The sequence below is a fragment of the Propithecus coquereli genome, unplaced genomic scaffold (genome assembly GCF_000956105.1).
Source record: "Propithecus coquereli isolate 6110/MARCELLA unplaced genomic scaffold, Pcoq_1.0 Scaffold56, whole genome shotgun sequence".
In the NCBI taxonomy this organism is placed as follows: Eukaryota; Metazoa; Chordata; class Mammalia; order Primates; family Indriidae; genus Propithecus; species Propithecus coquereli.
The window spans coordinates 2,086,018-2,107,977 of NW_012151507.1; the positions used below are offsets into that span (position 1 = coordinate 2,086,018).

Here is a 21,960-nt window from a genome sequence, read left to right on the forward strand (position 1 = left end):
GAAGCTGGGAAGTGACAGAGCCGGGATTTGTGCCCTCTGAGTCCAGAACACACAGTCTTTTCCCCTCACCGCAGAAGTCCTACTTGTCCTTCAAGGCCAAGCAAAGACTCAGCTTCCTCAGGGAACTTTCCTTCACTCACTGTCATCTCTGTTTTCTCATCTCACCCTTAGGCTGTAGGCCTTGTGAGGCAGAAATCGTGTCTCTCTTCTTCCCTCATCTCATTTTTGTGACCACCGTTTTGTGAAGTTGTTGGGAAAGGGATTCCTGCCTGCACTGGGCAGATGAGAGAAGGGTGGCTTGGGGACTTGTCTCATCTTACACAGCCACCCTCTGTCAGAGCTAGGGGTAGGACCTACGTCTAGGTTCCTACTATTAATAGTTCTGGGCTTCTTCCCTGGAAGAAAATGTCTTAGCAAATCCCTTCATAAACAATTCAGGGCAGATGACAGAGTTCACGAAATTCAAGATTTGCAAAAAGCCACAATGATGCCCTAGATAAATGTCCTCATTTTGGACAATAGGCCTAGGAAGGAGAGGTGACTTATCCAAGACTGTGAGCAAGTCAGGAGAAAGATCGGAGTAATGAGAGAATAGAGAATGAGAACTTGCAGTCAGAAGATTGGGATTTCGTCCTCACTCAGACACTCATTTCTCACTGAATGATGTATAATATAAAGTGTAAACCATTCAGATTCAAACCGAGTTGAAAATTTCTATCCTGTCATTGTCCTTGGCCTATATGCAAAGAATAGTTTTTCTCTTCGTAAAAACCTCTCCATTTATTCCATTTGGCACAGGTACTTCTTCTTGGATTGCTTTACAATTTTTTTCTCTACTCGTGTTCTCTTGCAGTTTCCTGGATGGCTCCTCCCAGCTGCAGGTCTCTCTCTCCCAGCCCCAAAGTGTTTTCTTCCTGGGTGCCAAGGCAGCCCATCGGCACCGCCTGTCTCCCTCCCAGCTGTGCTCCACACATCCGAGCCAGCGCTGCAGTCGCTAAAATATTAATGGCTCCCTTTGTGAAAAATAACACCAAGAAGCTTCTTATTGCAAATGAAAATTGCTAGAGAGACAGAAACCATGACGTGAAGGAAATAGAACAAAACCATGATATGAAAAAGCATTTTAGAGTTAAGACAAAGGAGGACGTCCTTCCCCATCACGGTGCTGGGGTCTTGCAGCGGGAAATGCAGTGCCCATCCTGACCTCCTAGGTTGGGGGGTATGACAAGGCAGATGACCCCTGTGGTTCCCTGGCTGGCTCCTGTCCTAGGTTCCCTGGGAGAGAGGATGAGGGAAGGGCAGCGCAGAACAGAAAAGAAAAGGAAAACTGTGTGGATAAAGAAAAAAACCCACAGGACAAGTGACAAGTTGGGGCAAAGAGTGTTGAAGGATGTGCAGGATATATAGGCTAGACTCAAAAATCGTGGCTCCATCCTTTGTTCCATCCTTAAGGTAAGCACTCAGCACTTTATGTTTTAATGATCTGATGCCCCAACCTCACTCTGTCACTGTCATCATCGTGTCCCTGGGTGTGCCTTGCGTGCTGCTTGGCACAATTCACCACGCTAAGCCGCACTTTCAGAATGGATGAATGAATCACAGGAAAGGGGAAGGGTAGAGAACAAAAACTGACCCCAGACATTTGCAGCATAGTGAAAGTTAATATTTTTATTTCTTTTATGATGAAGAGTACAAAGGGCTGGGGACAGAGACATCACCAGAGGAGGAAAGATAGTGGCGCTTCTGCAGAAGACACCTCTGAGCTGCATGCAGAAGGGAAGTGGTCCCCAGGGCAGCCTTTCCCACCCAGAATGTCACGACCAATACTGAGGAGTTTGCCAGCAGCTCCCCCTGGTCCCAGGGCTCATGCCAGCGTTCCCAGGAATCCTGAACCTGCCTCTAGGCGCCAGTGACTCAAACCACTTTTCCCAAATCCCAAAGCAACCTGGCCACTCACGTAGCTCCGAGTTCCCAATCCGAGTCCCCTTCTCTGACCCTTCTCTCCTTCCTTGTTTTTGTCTCACTTGAGACTGACTGTCACAGGTTCTGGCCCCTGCACTCATTGTCATTACAGGTACGCTGACATTCGTCTTCTACATCAGGAAATCCTTCCACCACCCCTCCCCACTTGTCACCTCCCAGTCCCCTCACTCCCAGAGCGGAGAGCTCTGCACTTGGACTTCTAAGGATGCCCGGCTCACGTGAAGCCGGAGAGTGGAAAATCGTCCCCTCAGGGCAGGGGGCCTGCCCTTGGTGAGGACCCTGTGTGTCATCCAGACTTAGCTGTAGGGAACCTCCAGGGCCCTTCCCCTCCAGCCCTGCCCTCCTCTATGCTGAGCATGCAGCTCTTGTTGCGGTGAAAGCAGCGGCCAGGCGGTGGCGGGGCTCCAGAGCCGGGCTGTACGCATGCGCGCTGGGAATGTGGCGTGCAAGGAAGCCATCGTCAGTCACGTAAAACAGTTGCTATGGAACGTATTGAAAGTGAGAAACATTGTTTACTTGTGGATTTTATTATAAGTGTGATAGGAGTCAGAAAGGCCCAGGAAGCTGGCATTGCAGCTGCTAGCTCGGGGAGAAGGAAAGAGAGCAGCAGAAACAGCCACAAGAGTTCCAACTGATGCTAACGCGTGTGGGCACCCTCGGGTCTCCTGGCTCCTCTCCCTCCACCCGGATTTGGTATGTGGCGAATCTAGACATTTGCAAATTCGCAGTCGTAATCAGTCATGCGGCACATTATGAACTTCCACTGGCGATCCCTGTGAGGGGGAGAGTCAGAAAACCAATGTCAGTGAGAAAAGACACCACAGGAAGAATCCCTGCTGGGAAAAAGCGATGAACACTTAGAGGATCTGGGGACTGAAGGGACCCGTAACCTCACTTTGCTCTTAGGAGACGTCTCTGTGACATCTCCAGAGAACCTACACCTCTGTGAGGTCAGGTTACCCCTTGAAGGGGACTAACTGGGTCCTTGCACGCGGAGGCTCCTGTTAATCACTGACGCAGCTCACCCTGCTGTCTCCCAAAGGCGCCTCGGGGACCTAAGGGTTAACGGCTTGGAATAAAAGCGTTTATTTAACACCATCTCCATTTTATTGTAAAGAATCTTCTTTTAAAAAGTCCATCAATTTTCTTACTGATTCTTTCCTTTGCCGAGTACTCATCACGGAGAAATGAAGTGAGGAGAATCAACTCTTTAGACCCCTTAAAGTGAAAAAGAAAAGGTTTGCCACTCTGGCATAACGGAAATGCAATTGCCTACTTATTTAAAGTGGTTGGGGTGGGCGTGAGAGTACATAGAATTGCTTGATTTTGAAAAATATCATGTGGTATCTTTCAAGAAATGTTCTTTGCTAAGGGCAAAGTTATGTTTTTTGTTCGTCCATGTAACAAAAATGTATGGAGTGCCCACACTGCATGACACTCCTGTGGCCTAACAATAATTATTACTACTATTAATTGAGCACCTCCAATATACCTGGCATTGCGCTAGATGCTTTAAATGTTTTCTCTTTTAATCCTTGCAAAAATTCAGGGTTTAGGTGAAGAAGTAGAGTCAGAGAAATATGTGACTTACTTTATGATATTACAAGTGATAGGTAGCAGGTGACAAGTTCAGATTCCAAGTTTGTTGACTCAAATCTTGGTCTTTCTCTTATACCACACTGTCTCCATAACTAGGTACCCTTAACCCCAGAGAGGACGTGGCTGTCATCCCCTTCCCACCGTCCCGATAAAGGGCAAAAGTTAAGAGTTTTCCATGTTGGATCATGCTAATCCTTCCAAAGCACAGTGGAGCCTTAGGATTATCTTTCTTCCTTTCAATCTGCAAGGCCCCTTTCCAATTCAGTTTATCCTAAACACCATGAATGACAAGGCCTCCATCCAGCTTCTGAACTGGAAAGTGGGCCTGGCCGCTGTCAGTACTGGGAGGTATGGCGTACTCTGCTCACACAACCTCTGGCAGGCATTCTAATTCCGAGTCTGGTGTTCCAGGTTGTTTGTTTAGAACAACTGGGAGTAGAGTCCCTCAGTACAAGTCTTTGAGGGCCTAGGTGATCAACTATTGGTATGTGTTCCTATAATTTTTAACAAAGGCCATAGCTCGTTTTAGATGGAGATTGGCAAATTGGTAGCATGCGGGTTTACCAAATGAATTTAATTACTGCAATCAATTCTTATCTATCTGTGTACCCACAAACACAGATACACAAGATCTATGGCCAGGGGGTCATACTACTCTTTTAAAAAGATGTTAGTTGATACTGAGCAAAATTTAAACTTGGTCCTATGAGGTCCAAGGGATTCAACCAGGTTCAGTCTCTGGTTTCCCTCCAGGACAGTGGTTTTCAACCAGGTACAGATTTACTCTCCAGGAGATATTTGGCAAGGTCTGTAAATATTTTTGGTTGTCATGACTGGCGATGGGGTGCTAATGGCATATAGTGAGTAGGCTGACAGTGTAGAATGTACAGGACAGACCCCTATCATGAAGAATTATCTGGCCTCAGATGTCAATAGTGTGCAGGTTGAGAAACTCCATTTCCAGGAGGAAACCGGTGTGATCTGCACATGGAGGGAAAGCCCTTTCCCAGCGAGTCCTGCACTAACAATGTTTCTCCAAGGTGGGGCCCTCAGCATCTTTCAGCAGAACTGAAGAAATTCAGGTTGTGGATCATTAAGCCACTGATTTTTAGTGACAGCAGCAAAATTGCGTGAGTATATCTATTTTATTTTATTTTGGGGAGGATATTAATTTTAAACCACGGCAATGACATAGTATCTTCAGTTTTCATGATTCTAGGTAATCTCCCATAACCAAGCCAACAGGAATTAGGCATCTTAACTGTTCAAAATATATTTATTTCAAAATAGTTTTGGATGGCATTCTTTCTTTACTGCATTCTTTCCTGCCTTCTTAAACAGGAAATAGAGAACTAACTTTCTTGTTGACCTGGAGTTACCATTAGGAATATTGAGCCCCCTGCTATGTTGTTATTCTGTTTTGCACTTTGGGGTACACACTGCTGCTAAGTGACACCAGGCTTCATGTTCTTTGAATTCATGGGTCTTTCTTTCTTTTTCTTCAATATATTTGTTGGGTGTGTCATGTCATTCAGCTATTTCTTCTCACTGGTGAAATGAGTTTCATTGTAAGTACTATATTCCCTGTTTCCTTTCTAATTTGCTGCTTCTAGAAAATAGGTAACTAAGCTAGTTAAAAATGTATCTAAAATAAAAACAAGTAATGTGTGAGAACTGGAGAATTCTCTTATGGGTAAACATGAGGACTTTTGTACATGAACCAGTAACATATATTGTGCCTTTCTGGAGCTACTTTGTGTTTTTTTTTTTTTAATTCTAGGCCATATTAAATACCTTAATATCAGTTAGGTAAGAAGCAATTTCGTTTGAAAACATGGATATACACAAAGATAAGTCACATTCAAATTCATCATAGTACAGTATCTAATGAGTTAACATAAATTCTATTTCGTTTGCAAATAATTTATTGGTAACTTTTCAGGAATTCATTTCTGTGTAAAGTGATTATCAGCTGACTAAATGTAATTCTAATCAATCTTTAACACCTGGATTTACCCATACCTCTATCTATATTAATAGGGGGAAGAATTCTTGTTTTCTTCTCATTGTTTTGTTTTATTTTGATGTATTTGAGATAAGATTGGGAAGCTGATCATGAGAGAAAGATGGTGAAAAAGGTTAATTCTGTCTTTTTTTCCTTTAGGTTCTTTAAATTCTCTTCTTTCATTAAAATTTTTTTCCAGCTTTCTTGAGGTGTTATTACCCTTCTTTCATTTCTAAATATGGTTTGTAGATTCTGTGGTCTGAATGTTGTGGTCCCCCCAAAATTTATATGTTGGAACCTAACACCCAATGTGATAATGTTAAGAGGTGGGGCATTTTTGGAAGTGATTAAGTTATGAGGACTCTGTCCTCAAGCATGGGATGAGAGCCGTCATAAAAGAGGTTGAAGGGAGCTGTCTTTTCCGTCACCCATGTGAGAACCCAGCAATAAAGTACCATCTTTGAAGCAGCAAGCAAGCCCTCACTAGACACTGAGTCTGCTGGCACCTTGATCTTGGACTTTCCAGCCTCCACTATTGTTCCCCATAAATTACCCAGTCTAAGGTATTGTGTTGTAGCAGCCCAAACAGACCAAGTAGGTTTTGTGTGTTCCTCCTGTCCAATCCCCTCCTCTTCTTTTCTCTCCCTTTCTACAATTCAAAGTGGGTCATATAGAGGCATGGAATTAAAGACAGTCCATCTTGACGGTACATACGCCTCCAAACATACTTGCCCTCTCCGCCTGATGTTTGGTGAGGAAAGGTGCTTTGGGATATTAAGTGAGGGCAAGAGCTCAGAACATTAAGAAATACCAAGCTTAGGACTCTCTGTTCTGGGGCAGGCCGGAATCCATCCTCATCTCCAAGGGTGAGCTGCTCTATGAGGTGAGTTCATAGAAACTCTCCCTTCCCATTGCCTCCTGTTGTCCAGCCAAACCCTCAGGTAATCCTTGACAAAGTAGGCAACTAAAATAGAGAAAATCCCAGATCAAAATTCTTGCAAACATAATCCTTGCATGGAGTTAGTCTCTAGCTCCTATGACCCCTAGCCCATGGGGACTGGTTGTCCTTCTCACCTTTCCACTGCAGAGAAAGTGGTTGTTGCTCCTCGCATGTAGTAATCATAATTGTAGGAAACCATGTCCATTTCCTCACCATAGTGGCCTGGATATTCTGTAGTCAGCCTATGTGGGGAGAACAAAGGGTTAGAGGAAAAAAACAAAACACATTATTATTGCTGGGAGCAAACAGAAGAAGACATGCTATGAAAAAGAGATGGAGTTTGAACATCTTGGGAGATCCAAATTGGAGTTATATGTCCTCCACCAAACCATCCTTGGCTGACAAGGGACAGATAACCCTCCTTCCACAGATGAGAATCTTCCCTAAAAAGATGTAGATAACTCCCCAGGCCTTGGAGTTGTGAGAATAATATTGAAGTTCTTGATATTGACTAATATCATCAATATTAGTCCCATTTCATTCAACTCAACTAAGACAATGTTTTCAAACTCTGGGTTATGAATCATCAATAAATCATAAAATCAATTTAATTGGTTATGATCATATTTTAAAAAGAAGAAATAAAATAGAAAAATATTAGAGCTGCAATGCATGCAATAAGGATAAGTTAGTGTGTGTGTGTATAAAAATTTTGTTTCAAATGTATATGCGCATGTATTTATAAGGTGCACATACTGTGTGGTAGCTTAATATACATTTCTTGCTGAGAGTCATAATTTTAAAAGTGTCTGAAAAATATCGAATTAAAATTTAGAGTTTTTGCCTCTTTTTCCATGGTTTACCAGCACCTAAAATAGTTCCTGATGCATAATAAATATTGGCTGAATAAATAAATGGCCTGAGGAGAGTCACTTAATCTCAATTTCTTGATCTATAGAAAAATAAAAGCTACCTTATAGGTTTGTCATTGGGAGTAATAAAAGTATCTGTGATATACTGATACATGGTAGGTGTCAAATCATTAGGAGATATTTTGTTTCTTCCTCTTTCTCCTCCTTTTCCTTCTTTCTCCCCCAAGATTGAGTCAATCCTCCCTGGGTCTCCGTGTGAGTAAGTCCATTGTGGTCCACTCTAGAATAAATCTAGAATTCCCCAGTGTTTATAAGGGCTTTGCCAACAGGGATCTTCAGGACCAAAACAGTCCTTTTACAGTGAAACAGGCCCTGCAAACTCTTTATCTGCACCCCCAGGTGACTTGGGGAACAACTAGTTAGTGAGTGTCAGTGATTTTGTCTGCTTTGGGTTCGCCAGGTCGTTGTATATTGATACTAGATAGATCTTCCCCTCTGCAGACTGATGATCTTTCTCTTAAGATTGCAAGGATTGTCATGAAATTTTGAAAAGATTGATTTATAAACAGGAAGGGCCCCTCAGAGGATCTTGGTGCTTACATGCAGAAAGATCAATGGTTAGGCCAGTCTCTTGGTTCATAATCATCCCTTTTTCCACATTATTCACTCACCCTTGTTCTGACTTATCTTCTCTTAAGACATAATTAGGCTCTCAGGATGCTCAGCCCAACCCTGAATGGGTTGCATATATTTTTGCCTAATGTATTCTTGAAGGAAACAAGGCTCTGCTCCTTCAGAAACCTATTTTGTGCTGCTAAAGAGACACAGAAGCAAGACTTCCTCTTTCTAATAAAAAAGTTAGGTAAATGTCTCATAAACGAACCTAATAGGGCTTCACTTGGCTCTCACTGGTTTGTGATCCATGAGGATTCTAACAAGGACTGCACTAAAGTTTACCCAAAGAAAGAGAAATTGATTGAGAACAGGAATAATGCAAATTAGGATTACAAGAGATTGGGGGGGGCGTGTTTTCCTTACTTCAGGGAGTACAAAATATTTTTTAGAACTTTTGAGGTATTCTTTGGATACAATGTGTAAAAGCTAATTACCAAATATTTTTATTTCTGCTAAGGCAGAGTCTACATACAGCAATACTGCATTAGGCTAAATCCAGTCACCAAAACTATTATATTTGGAAATATTCAGGCTACATTTTTATTTTTTAAGTTTCTACTGCCTAGTCTGATCTGCTTTCAGAATACTTGGATAGTTAAATACATTTGGAATAAAGTGGGAAAGCAAAGTTTACATTTAAAAAAAATTAAGCTTCAAAGAAGGAAAAAGTTACCCAATGCCTTTCAATTATAGCTTCATTTTTGGTAGTTTCCAGGCACAGTCCCCAGCCCAGCTGGATACTTTGTCTGGGACAGTTCTTTGTGGGGGATTGCTGTCCGGTGAATTTCTAGGACCTCCTGGAGCAGGTGAGGTGCGTGCCCATAGGGGCATTTTTCTTAGTCCAAGCCAGGTGTTGTTTTGGTAGATTTTTGGTTGTTGTTGTTTGGTTTTATTTTTGTTATAAAACCATGAGATCAAGTTACAGAACCTTGAGAGACTATCTGATAGAAACCTGGGTTAACAAGGATAGGGAAAGAGGTTGGATATTGATGGAAATCTCCCCTACTTTGGGAAACCAAAATACAGAAGGAGAAATGGCCTGATCAGTGGTAGAAAGTGAACCTCCCAAACACCATCCACAGCGAGAACTGCTGTGTCATCGTGGCCCAGGATTCTGTATTTGAGAACCAGATAGATGTGGCTGCATTTAGTTCTTGATGGCACACACACACTCTCTCTCTCTCTCACAAAATGTCCTAATAAGTGACAGCCCCAGTCACAGCTCCTCAGAGAGAAAAAATAATTTGAACTTTGAGAAGCAGACACTGAGGTAGGGCACAAGCACTTGTCAGAAAATTAAAAGAAGCTACAAGGAAGCAGAATGACCACAGCGTCGCGACCTGTGGCACTGGGCTTTCTGAAGGCAGGTGGGAGAAGCTCAGTGAAGTTCCAGCTTCCTTGTGAGTTACTGGGTCACTTCGAGCAGCTTTTCTGGTGAAACGCACTTCCTACTAAGCATTGCCACACATTCCTAGACCAATTAAAGCAATCAAACAAGCCTTCGGCTTGGCAAGATAAAGGGGAGGGCAGGTCAAGAAGGCACCTTCATTCAATTTGTTGAAATGAGTCTATTTTTAAAGTGCCTCTATAGGGAGACTTCTTGTCCCCTTTCAAAAAACTACTCTGTGTATGTGTGTGTGTGTGCACGTGTGTGCACTCATTTCTCCTATCACTTTTGGATGAATCACTATTGGGGTCCAATTTCTTGCTTCACGAAACCTTTTCAGCAATACCTTTCAGTCAAGATGAGAGACAGAGAGTTGTTCCAAAGCTAAGTAAAAACGTGATAACTTGAAGCCACTTGTACAACTTCTTGTGTCAGCTGAGGTTGAATGAGATGGAAAGAAGTTAAATAATATCTCAGTTATGATCTGAAGAAAAGCAGTTCAAACTGAAGGGATTTTTAAGATTGATATAGGGCTTGCTCTTCTAAGATTCTTAAAGCACTGTGACGAACAGCAGGTCCAACTAGACTCAAGGAACGTTTGCTGACCAGTACAGTACCATGGACCGTGCTGCTCCTGAGAGATGTCGTGCTCTTTTGCTACAAGGACAGACATGTCACAGAGCTGAGCCCAGATCTGTGCTATCGCATCCACTTTAAGAAGGGGAGTAGAGACAAAATATAGTCACATAAGGTGGTCAACTTCACTCCTTATCAGAGAGATTGAGAGTGGACTAGGTTTTTAATAGTTCAAGAAAAGGGTTTGAATCTATTTCTCAACATAAAGTGACTCAGAATAAGATTTTTGTGAAAACCTACCGCTGCTAGGTCTTATTAATTACTAAAGTGGTTGAACACAAAGTCAAACTTCATAGCAATGAGATCGATTTGTTACATCTCTGTCTCACTGTAGGCAGTTAGGACAACTGGATGATTTGGTGTCATCCCGGAGGCTCCACTTTCAGGACTTTTGCTCCTACTGGTGCGCACATGGGCAAATGCGGCTTCGTCTCATGGCCCCGACTCTGCGAGCATCACTTATCTCACTTTGTGGAGACACCAGAAAAACACACGCCACAGACTCCCTACCATGAAAACTGGAAGAAAATCCCAGCATTTATATTTTAACAGACCAGAATAGAGTACCCGAGGAAGCCATTCTTCAGCTTTTTTCAAAATAAGAATAAGAATGTGTTCCAAACAAACCATTCTTTAGAGATCAGCTCATGCTCAAACAACATTTTAGAGAAGCTTCTGGCTGTTCAATATCTAATTCTGCTTTACTCTCATTTTTTCCACCTAATTAGCACCTTATTTTAAATGTCCTGTTCTAATGTACAATGACATGTCAGCACTACATATTTAGCGTTTGATTAGAATAATAGAATGCTGTGTAACATCTTGTTTCACCATGATGGCAAAAATAGCCCTTTGAGAGATAGTTGGTACATGGCATCAAATATGCTTTTTATGATCTGGTTCAGAAGTGGGCACGAAGGAGAAACTCAACATTGGTAGAGCTGATATGTTGAGGTTGTCTTACATTCTATATTTAGCCAAAAAGAAAATATCCCTTTCTTACAGACAAATCATTGAAAAGTTTCTTAAATAAACCCAGTCTGTTCATGATCATTCTTTTTCCATAATGTTTTTCCAGGTGTGCTACAAGAAATGAGAATATTTCAGATTAGATTACTTGGTCAATGCTCTGACATCCTTAACAGGTGCTGCATTAAACCCTGTTTGAATTAGTTTTGCAAAGACAGAAAAAAATAAAGCCCAAATGCAGTTATGTCTAAAAAAAGAGGCAGCCACAAAGCAACAGCCATCCTGCTTCTTCCCCAAAGAGCTGGGGATTGGCCAAGGGGGAGCTCTGTAGTCACCCAAGTGCCCTTTCTCTGCACAGAGGGCCTGACCCCCAGGGCTCTGGGGCTGTGAGGAAGAATGGCAAACGTTCAAGTCTGTCCTCTTGTGCCATTTGGGGGGTTTATATTTCAAACACTTCAGATATGCACCACAACACAGGGGAATAACAGTTTCAGGGATATCAGTGCTTAAATTAGAAGAGGAAAGTCCCTGGATATTTTCCAAATTGTTATTACGGAACTGAGTCTCCGGCTCACCGGTCCAGCCCAGGGCTGGTCAGCAAACACATGCGTTTTGACTCCTGTTGACTTTCACCAGCTACATTACTTGGTGGCCCCCCAGGGCCTGCATGTCAGTGGGGTGACTCCACCTTCAACATCTCCCCACCAACTAAAATAGCTTTCTTTCCTGCTTTTGCTGCTGGAAACCTACTGTACTATTACCTACTGCTTCACCTATATGAGTCTTAGTTCCTCACCTAGATTGAGAGAGAGACAGCTCAGTACTGTGCAAAGAGCATGGGATTTGGAGACAGATAGACATGTTTGAACCAAGTTGGGAACTTTGAAGGAAGTCACAGCTGCACCTCGGTTTTTCCCTCACTCGTGTAATAGTATCCTAACTTGTGTGTGGGAGGATTAAACTAGCTACCACGTGAGTGTGTGGCAGGAGTCAAAAAATAGATATTATTGTCATTGTCATTATTAGGAACTCAACCAAAGTCTATGAATTGTATTAATGCTTATTTTATATCCATTCATATTCATTGACTGAATGAATAAATGACTTAATGAATGGAGGAATGAATGATTGCCTCTAGAATCCAGTAGAGGGAAGCAGACTAGACTGAATGAAGCAACAGATTTGGTCTGTAATCGGGTGGTTTACTTTGTTCTAAGTAGCTAGCAGGGCCTGCCCTTGGGTTAACTAGTAGTCAGATAACCAGCCGTATCAGTGAAATTTCTGCTTTTGAAGTTGGAGCACAGGGAGGGAGGTATCACCCATACATGGGCAGTAAACACAGTTGTCCAATAGCATCCATAAAGTATTGGCTCCAGGACCCCCGCGGATGCCCGAATCTGCAGATGCTCAAGTCCCTTAGAAAAAACGGTGTAGTATTTGCATATAAATGCGCACATCCTCTCGTATGCTTTACCTCATCTCTAGATTACTTATAATGCTGAATACAATGTAAATATTACATAAATAGTTGGTATTCTGTATTTTTTTTATTTGTATTTTCTCATTGTTGTATTTTTTTTCCAAATATTTCCTATCCACGGTTGGGTTGGTTGAATCCTTGCATGAGGACCCTGCAGATAGGGAGGACCTGCTGTGCATGTCTAAGTTATAAATATGGCACAGTAATTGCAACAGCCACTCCAGTTGATGAAAGGGAAGATCGATTAATTTTGCTTAAGCTCGGAGGGGCTGCTGTTTGCCAAAATGAGTGCTTTGTGCGTCTTGCAATGCAAGGCAATGATTATTGGTAGGACACAGAAGCATCTAAAGCCAATGCAAGATCCTTTCAAATGTAACCTGCAGTCCTACTTTCTGAAAATATGGGTACCTCCATCTCTCTAGTAACCGTTTCCAGCTCGCTCACAGGAACCAGCCTGGAACCTGCCATTCTCAACAGGCCTCTGAGAGCTGTGCCGCAGGAGGCTGTCCAGGCAGGGGTGGTGTGGGACGGACCCAGCAATGCAGGGGCCTGTGAGGTCATTTCTGTCCCCGACACAACATTATGGGGAGTGGTCATGTAAACATTCCCCACTTTGTATTAAAATCTGAAAAATGAGATAGGAGTTAAAGATTAGTCTAGACTGGGTGTTTGGCAAGAGGTGAAGAACGTTCTCACTAACTGATATTGTTGTTGTTAACCGGAGCTGTCCAAAAATTAAGAAAAACAACTCTTTGGCTTCTGACTTGAGCACAGGACTGGGGAGGTAGGCAGTGGGGAACGCAAAGTGTGAGCATCACAGAATCTCAGGGTTGAAGAAAACAAAGGTTCTCTAAGTTGATTCTTTATGTTTATGGTCAAAATACATTGTCAAACGAACCTAATGAAAGGCCATGCATCTTCAGAAGAATTATTTAGAAAAGGAAATAGTTGCTCAATTCAAAACCATCAGTTCCTGGGCCACAGTCTCTGAGCAGACAGGAGACAGTCTGGTGCTCAGCGTGTATCTGCTGAGCTGTTTGGAGAGGAGGGAATTATTACAAACGGTCTCTGAAGGGTTGTGGCTACTTCAGTGACATGTGTTTGTGGTTTGCAGACCACTGGACTAAGAATTCGAATTCTCATATGTAAATAAACACGTGTAAAATTTAGACAGTCATCCAATCCAGTGGGGACCGTTTTGTAACGACATGTCCGTATCTATCAGGAATTCACTTTCTTGCCAGAGTTCAGTGATGCTATAATACTATAATAAACAACAAGAAACTGCACAAACTGAAATGGAAGCAGCACCTTGGTTTCCACCAAACAAATAAATCCCACACTCACTTGGGAGTTGCTTAGATGATTTGTTTTTTCCAGCCCAGAGCGGTGATATTTCTGAATCCCTAAACGCTTGCGAGCATGGAGCCGCTAGATGCTCACTTAGCTAGTCCAAAACAGCATCAGGCTCCCTGCTGCAGAAGGTCTTTCAAGGTGGGAAGGGAAAAATGTCGTCCCCACCTCCACGTGTCCAGTTTCCTGGGAGGTAATTTAAGCTAGTTAAAGTGATGTAAGGCAAGGTTTCAAATAGGAGGGTTATCAACATTTCACTGTGGGAATGTGTGGGAAAATAGTTCTCACTTCACTCTGCCGGGCTGTTAAAAGGATCAAATAAAATAGACCAAGACAAGAAAGACGTCTTTGTCAACTGTAAAACAACATCATATCAATATCAGGTGTCACCATCGTTATGGTTTCTAGGGGCCTGCAACATTTGGTTACTCATTTGACAAATTTATTAAGGGTCTACTTTATGCCAGGCTTGAGATGCTAAAGAAATAAGACCTAATTTACACTCTAGAGGCTTCATTCAATTTAGAAAGCTGTATAATATAACGTCATGACTCAGGCAATTTAAAGATGCCACTAAAATGTCTAGACATACCAGTGGGATGGTGAGTCATACACTATGAACCATGGTGCACACTGCAATTTCATTATGCTGCTTCTTCAAGATTTTCTTTGAAAAAGTACCATCTCTTTTGGCAACCATGGTAGCTCTCAGCTTGAACACCAGGCTATAAGAAATAGAACCAGCATACCTTAGCAGGATTTGCTTCAGAGTTGACTTGCCATGTCTTTCTGAGTAATTCTCTCCTCTTCCCCCACCCTTTGGTTCCACTGACCAATAGCAACACTCCTGGATGGTGGGATGGGGTGAGGAAAGGTGAGGAGTGTGCAGGTCGGGGTGTGAGTGGGGGTGGGAAGGCCACTGCAGACCAAGGCTGGGGGTAATTTTGCCACCAGAGCTGAATGTCTCCAGCAATTCAAGAAAATTGCTCATCTCTAGTTGTCAATCTTAGACCTTGGGACTTTATTCCTACATGTATATCTCCATAATCATTAAATTCTTAGCATCTTAAATTGGTGAGTTGCAGCCAATGACTTGAGAAGTCATTTCTAAAGTGTATGAGAGTAAGGGGACTTAACATTTGTGAGGAAGCAGGAGTAGCCTGGAATCAGCTCCCAGGTGATCACTGGAAGTCTGGGACATCATTAGAATAACACTGGAATTCGAGACACAAATATCCTGTCCTTTTCAGGTCTCAGCATCCAAATAAACAGGATAGGCTTCAAGCAGCAATGCCCAGAGTATAGACATAGATCACAGAAATCTATGGAATATGGGAATTCTGGGAAGATTTAGATGTTTTCCCCTTTATTCTACTCCCACCTCTGCTGTTTGACAACTTTTCTACAACCAGTGAGCCTCAGTTCCTTGCCTGCCTGATCACCCAAAGCCTTAGCCCTACGCCCACTCCCTGTCCGTGCGGCCAGGAGCCATATGGCAGCCATGACAGCACAGCCCGGACGCGGCAGGCTCTCCCACCCGTCTTGGCAGAGACCCGGGGCCTTGCTGCGATGAGGAATGTTGTTGCCCTGTTCACTCCTCCTTTCCTGGGGAAGAATGAGTCAGTGCACCCCCAACGGACTGTCCAAGTGGTCGCATGTCTTATTCCTAACCATAATAAACTCCAGTCTCAAGCGCCCCTACACACAAGGCCATCTGACCCCTGAGCAAAGTCTGCCTTTGCAAGGCTGTTAGTTAGTGAGGAGGCTGGGCCTCTCCTGCCCCTGGGAGGGTGAAGGGGACTCTGCTTCAAGACAGGCCAGCTCTGTGTGATCAGCCAGTGTCATCGCCAGGCATATATTATCTCATTTAGTCTTTACAACAAAAGTAGGAAGCAGGCTGAAGTTATTCATTCATTCATCAAATGTTAGCCAGTGCTTGCTGTGTGCCTGGCATTATTTAAAGGGCGTGACATATACCAGCACAAAGATCTCTGCTTGTATAGAGCTTACATTATAGGCAGAGGCGTGAGGTTGGGGGCGGAGATTAAAAAAATGTTTTTAGTAAGAAAATTATGTTTTCTGACCCACTTCACTTTATCCTGCGCGCCCTCCAGAATCATTCGTCTGAGCACTCGTGCAACAGTTGTTAAAAAGACGGCCATGCTCTGAGCACTGTGCTGGACGCTGGGGATACAAAGATGAATGAGTCCCGTATCCTCCAGATGCTCACAGCCCAGAGAGGGGCAATGGTACACAAGTACTACGACAGAGGTGCCTATTGCAGGGGGACAGGCCACACACCTCTGGGAGGCCCAGCCTTCCCACCCTCCCTCCTGCAGCCCACGCAGGCTGCCTCCTCTCCTGTCCACTCCCTCTCCTGCTCCAAACACACTCCTCTGGGCCACCCAGTGCACCCAGCCCTTATGGGTTCCTTCAGAGCCTGACCCAGGGAGAGTCTTGCTAATGTGGCCAATGGATTCACTGACTGAGTACTAGTTTTTGCTTGCTCTTTAAGATGACTTACTTACATTTTAACTGGCTTTTAATGCCTTGCAATAAAGGGAGGCTGGTTTCACTGTGGGAAGTGCCCTTCTGTTAGCAGACTGGGAAGGGCAGATGGGGGCAAGCCCAATCACAGGGGGCAGGCTCCTACCTACTCCCCCTTTCGCTGGGGCCCCCTCTTCTTTGGAACCTGCATCCTCCCTTTGAAAACAGTTCTGGCATCTGGACTGCCTTTTGCAAAAGCGCCTTTGGAGTTAAGTCATTTTTTAGCTCTCAAAACAACCTAGTTTTGTTCTCCTAGTCCTGGGAGTGTCAACTTGTGATCCAGGGGTTCTTGGCGGTGTGTCCGTGAAGGGCCTTTGGGGAGTTCGAGGACTTCTGAATCTCCTGTAGACTTTTGTATAAACAAGCTTAAGTGCATTTTATCCTGTGAAGACAAGGTCTATAGTTTTCAGCAGATTTTTAAAAACCTTGGAGACTCAGCCAAGGTGGCCATCACTGCAGTGACGTACTTCAGTTTCCCCAGAGAAGTAAAGTAACTTGCTAGAGCCACACAGCTACAGCAGGGAACGGGGAGGGGAAGGAGGAGGAGGGGAGGGGAGTGAGGAGGGCCCCGCAGAGACTGGAACTCCAGTTTCTTGTTGCCTACACCAGCGTTCCTTCCACTTTCTCCACCACGTGAGACCTTTTAGTCTTCGGTTCGAGAACTATCACAGTTGCCTCACGAACCACAGCCAGGCCTGCTCACCTGCTGCGGTATAGTAAGATCTGCCTCATGGAAGCAGTTCTAAAGAGCTGGAGGAGGCCCCTTTTCCGCCATACAGCTCCAGATATCAGCTGGCTTTGAGCTCTGAATTTACTACTAGTCATTACTTTAAAAAGAAAAACGTTAAGCTGTTGGACCTGTCTGTCCCTAGAGACATCGTGCACCACTTGGGCATCTGTGGAGTGACAGCGATTGCAGAGGGTAAGCATAGCCCGCAAGGCTGTCCTTCCAAGCACCCAACTGCAGAGAGATAAATCACTTGAGTGAGTCAGCCTTCAAATGAGGACACTTCTGGATCCCTTTGCCCAGTGCAGAAATGCCTGGCTTGTTGGCAGAACAAAAACCTGGACGCATCGTGTTATCAACACCCAATGTCAGTTATCAGGGTAAATAAATATATACAAGTTCTCCTGGTCAATTGGAAGGCTAGGTCAGGAGATAATTCAGCATCAGCCCTGGGAGAGGGAAAGGAACAAATTATCACAGGCTGGAATTCCAAATTGATCCAGAAAACAGCAACACTTTTCTCCTGTCTATAACTATACACTAGACTCTGACCCATGACAGGGTTGGTTTCTCCCAAAGGGGGACTGCAGGAAAATAGATTCCCAAATAGGTCCGGCAGCCGTGGATGTGATGAAAAGTTAGCGTGGGAGAAGGAAAGAGCACGGGGACAGGAGTTGGTAGGACTCAGGTCAGGAATTGGCACCCAGATGAAATAGCTGGGTGACTTTGGGCCAGTTACTCACTGCCTGCTCGATTGTTCTGTTTCCTCTTCTGCCCAAAGAATGGTCTGAGAGCATTGGGTCGGATAATCTATAAGGGCCTTCTCAGTGTGAACATTCTTATAGCTCACTCATTCATTCATCCTCTTCTATAGGCCAACTGCTGCACTCCAGGCCTGTCTGTGACAGCCCAGGCTTATCTGAAGCCAGCCACACATGGACCAGGACACCCCCAGGCTCCCCGCCAGCCCCAGGAGTCATGAGGGTTTGGGTTTGGCTGCCAGACTCACCAGCAGGAATATGGACACCTCTTGCTGTAGCGGCAGCAGTAAAATTGCCACTCCCGGTCCAGCACTGACTCGAAGTAGCGGCTCTGGAACCCCGCCACCAGTCCGTTGTTGGAGCACGTCTGGTACCTGCAGAGAAGAGAACAACTCCTGGGATCCTAAGGACAATGACACAGAAACGGACCCCTTCCCAAGACCCTGCCTGCCAGTTACACACTCTCACTGACCTAAATTCCTAACAAGTATTCCGTTTTTATGCAAATAATAAAGTCTTTGTTATGTAGAAATGACTTATGCTCACCCTTAAAATCCAAATGGCTCAGAATGTTTCAACTGAAGGAAATTTGGGGAACGCTGCTCCCGATATACCTCTATGAATACATAGTTAGATGGAAGAATGAATAAATGGATGCACATAGAATTTTTCATCTAGAAATTTACAAATGCAGGATTGTATTATTCATGCCATTTTAAAATAAAAGATGATGTAATTCATTTTACTTGAATTTAAAATAAATAGAAGATAAAGAGAAGCACAATCAATTGGTGAACTTCAAATGGATATTTCTTCTGCTTAGGAGTAGAGCCCTTGGACATGGAGTGCAAGGAAGACCATTTGTCCTGCCCCTTCACAGCGTGCAAAGCCCAGAGGGTTGCCATGATTTGTCCAGGGCAACCCAGTGGGAGAGCTGGGCCCACATCCCAGGTTCTCACTACTTATGCAGGAATTTTCCTGCCACCTCCTATACCCAAACTCCACATGATCAGGGAGTGTTTTACTCGGAATTCTAGTCCCACTGCCTACCAAGGGTCCCAGCTGTGGCAGCCCTTCTTACAGAGTTGCAACAGGCCAGTTGAACTCTTCAGACTGCCTTTAAGGGTCCCTTTCCTGTCCTAGCTGTTTAGTCCTGTTCTTCAAATACAATATCTCCTCCGCTCTAGTTCACAGACCACAAATGATTTTTGCTCTTTCATTCTACCTGTGCCGTTGCTGGTCGTCACAGCACCTGCCTTGCCCAGTGCTGGTTTAGAACAGTGCACCCATTTCTCCCTTTGTTCCATCTCCAACACTACTGTCTCTTGTTTCTGCCCCAAATTCCACAGTCCCTTCAGGCTTGCCATTTTTTGCTTTGATGATGAAGATAATTTTTGTACCTGACCATGGTGGATTCTCACCTTACGTGGAATGAGATCTTTCACAAGCCCTTCCAAAATAGGTCTTTAGCTACCTCTGTTTCTCTGCATTCCCCACCCACCCCGGCCATCGACATGGCCTCTCTCCTAAGTGGGAGGAGCAGGCAGTTGTCTATGTGGCCTGGCCTGACGGCTGCTGGAATACAGCCCTGTTTTCCAAGTAAAGATAAGTTTCTAGAAAATGTAGTGAATAAAGTAAGGGTAAGTACCTTGTTCTGACTGGTAAGAGAGACCTTGCTGACACACAAACTTTAACACTATCAGCAACTGGATTTCATTTATTCTTTTACATTGCTGCAGATGAACTTGTGGATCTGATAAACTAGATATTAAATATGTTACATGTCTCTGGTTGGAAGTTATCTGTCCTTTTTATCCAGTTATTATTCATTTATTCATTCATGCATATATTGTTTAAATATGCATTTATTTATTTATGATTCATTTATTCAACAGCTTATACTCTACTACTCTTCTGTATCACTCACTTTGCTGTTGTGTTGAGAGAAGAATTGAGAGATGGGCTTGGGCTTGGTTAACTATGCAAAGTAGCTTGAATTCCCTGTTCCCAGAACTTGCAAGAAGTTCTGACAGACCACAGAACTCAGCTATGACAGATTAATAATGCAAATTGAGATGTAAACTGAGGTCTATGGTCTTTGATCATCTGGCCTTCTTTGCTCTACCATTGCTCCCATCTCCTCAGGAGTGTTGCCGCTTTGTATAATAAACACCCAGCACATTTCAGGAAGCTGCATAACTGCAATGCACTAGGGTCATAGTATGGTGGAAAGGTAGCTTTGGCGGCTGATCCTCCAGGGTGGTCTATTCTATCCTAATTTCTAGCATTGTAGGTGAGGGGTAATTTCAATATGAAGCTCTAAGAGCATAAGCAAAGCTTATATGTGCCCGAAGAGAGAAGGAGCAGCAAGCCAGTGTTCCCTATGCCTTTCTCTCTTTTCATCACTAAAATGTTTCCCTCCTCTAACGGCAACACTTTCAGAACCAGGCGGGGCTGTGGTTTCCCTGGAGCTGCTGTTCCACTGTTTTGGTTTGTCTCATACACTCAGTCCCCTACAAGGGACCCAGTTCCCATGGTGGTGAGTTCCCCTAAGTAAAAATAAACGCGGGAAGATAAGCCGGCCTGTTTCGTGGAGTACCGGCTCCGAAGGCAATCCAACTTCCGCGAATTCCCTGCGGGCTCTCAGCCGGGCTCTCAGCCAGGCCGCCGGCCCTGCGTCCCCGCATGGGAAGTGTGTGTGTCACTTTCTCATACACCACCTCAGATAACGTCGCCCTGTGACGATTATTTGGACCCCACAGGCTCAGAGCCTAAGAACATATGGTGAAAGTGAGATAGCCAAACATAACCCTCCCCTCCCAGCTTTGATTCGATCACCTTCCCATTCTGGTAGAGTGAGCCTGCTTGGGAGTTTGGTAGAGTGAAATCATTCCTTCCAGAACTGGATCTTCCTAGGGGTGTGCTTTTACACCGCGGGGAGCAGAGAGCAGAGGAGTTAGGAGCCCGGGCCATGCTACTGGACTGGTGCTCCACTCCCTAAGCCGTGTCACCTTGGGCAGGCTTCATATCCTCTATTGGCCTCAGTTTCTTCATCTACACAATGGGCCTAATAATAGCACATACTTATTAAAGTTATTGTGAAGACCAAACAAGACAACACATATAAAATTCTCAGGATAGTCTTTTAATGCTTAGTAAATTACTTCTCGTTGTCCTTATCCTTTCATTTAGTCTACACAGTAATTGAGCATATTTTGTGAAAGATGCCCCTTGGCTCCCCTGTCCCCAGTCAGTGAAAGGACATTCGTATGCATTCCCTGACCTGCTGTCTCTCTAAAACAAAGCTCGTTGAGGTCGGATGTCTTAGCCACCCACTTTGCAGCACAGGTAGTTTAGTGTGTCTCAGCACCCCTGGTGAGTGGTAAAGTCCTTGGGGGAAGACAATCACTCAGTCTTCATTTTGTATCCCCCACAGTGCCGGCACTGCTGTCCAGCAAATGTCTAATGGGAGGACGCACGGACGAGTGGCTGGCCAGCTACCTGCCATTCTCAGAGGCAGAATTGACTTTTAAGAGCCCATCACTCAAATCCATGAACGTCCCTGAAACTCCTTCCACCTAGTTTCCACGGAACTTGGGTCAGTGATCCATCTGCCCACTTCCACCTTCCCCCCAGGAACATTGCTGCTCCACGAGGAGAGTGAAAAATGAATCTATCTTTGGGCATTCCTCTCCTCAATTTCTCTCACTTTCAATCACCTTTTTAAAAAGCTTCTTATTTAACAAGACTCACCTGAACCTTGGCCCCAGCTGCAGGAGCCGGGCAAGTGAGCAGAGAGGCAGCCTCGAAGGGGCGGGACTGAGGGGGCTAGAAGAACCTGCATTGCTAAAGTCATCAAATTCAAGTTAAAAAGAGGTGGTTAGTGGTCAAAAGCCGTGCCTGAGGCTCTGACTCACTTTGCGGCACCTGGCTGCCACTCCTGAGTGGTCTGCAGAGCAGAGTGTTGGCCCAGGGCAACGGTGAGTTTTCTGGTGAACGGTGCAGCAGGACCCCGGCTGAGACATC

At 44.3% G+C, this 21,960-nt stretch overlaps 1 protein-coding gene across 1 annotated transcript in view; it reads right to left on the bottom strand.

The window, feature by feature from the left end:
* Nucleotides 1-2,689: 2,689 nt before the first annotated feature.
* DPT (dermatopontin) overlaps nt 2,690-21,960 on the bottom strand; it is a 28,448-nt gene continuing 9,177 nt past the window's right edge. The window contains exons 2-4 of the mRNA XM_012657728.1: nt 18,183-18,308; nt 6,662-6,769; nt 2,690-2,756 (exon numbers count right to left, since the gene is read on the bottom strand). Of these exons, the coding sequence (XP_012513182.1) occupies nt 2,690-2,756; nt 6,662-6,769; nt 18,183-18,308 (301 nt within the window). The remainder of the gene's footprint in view (nt 2,757-6,661; nt 6,770-18,182; nt 18,309-21,960) is intronic.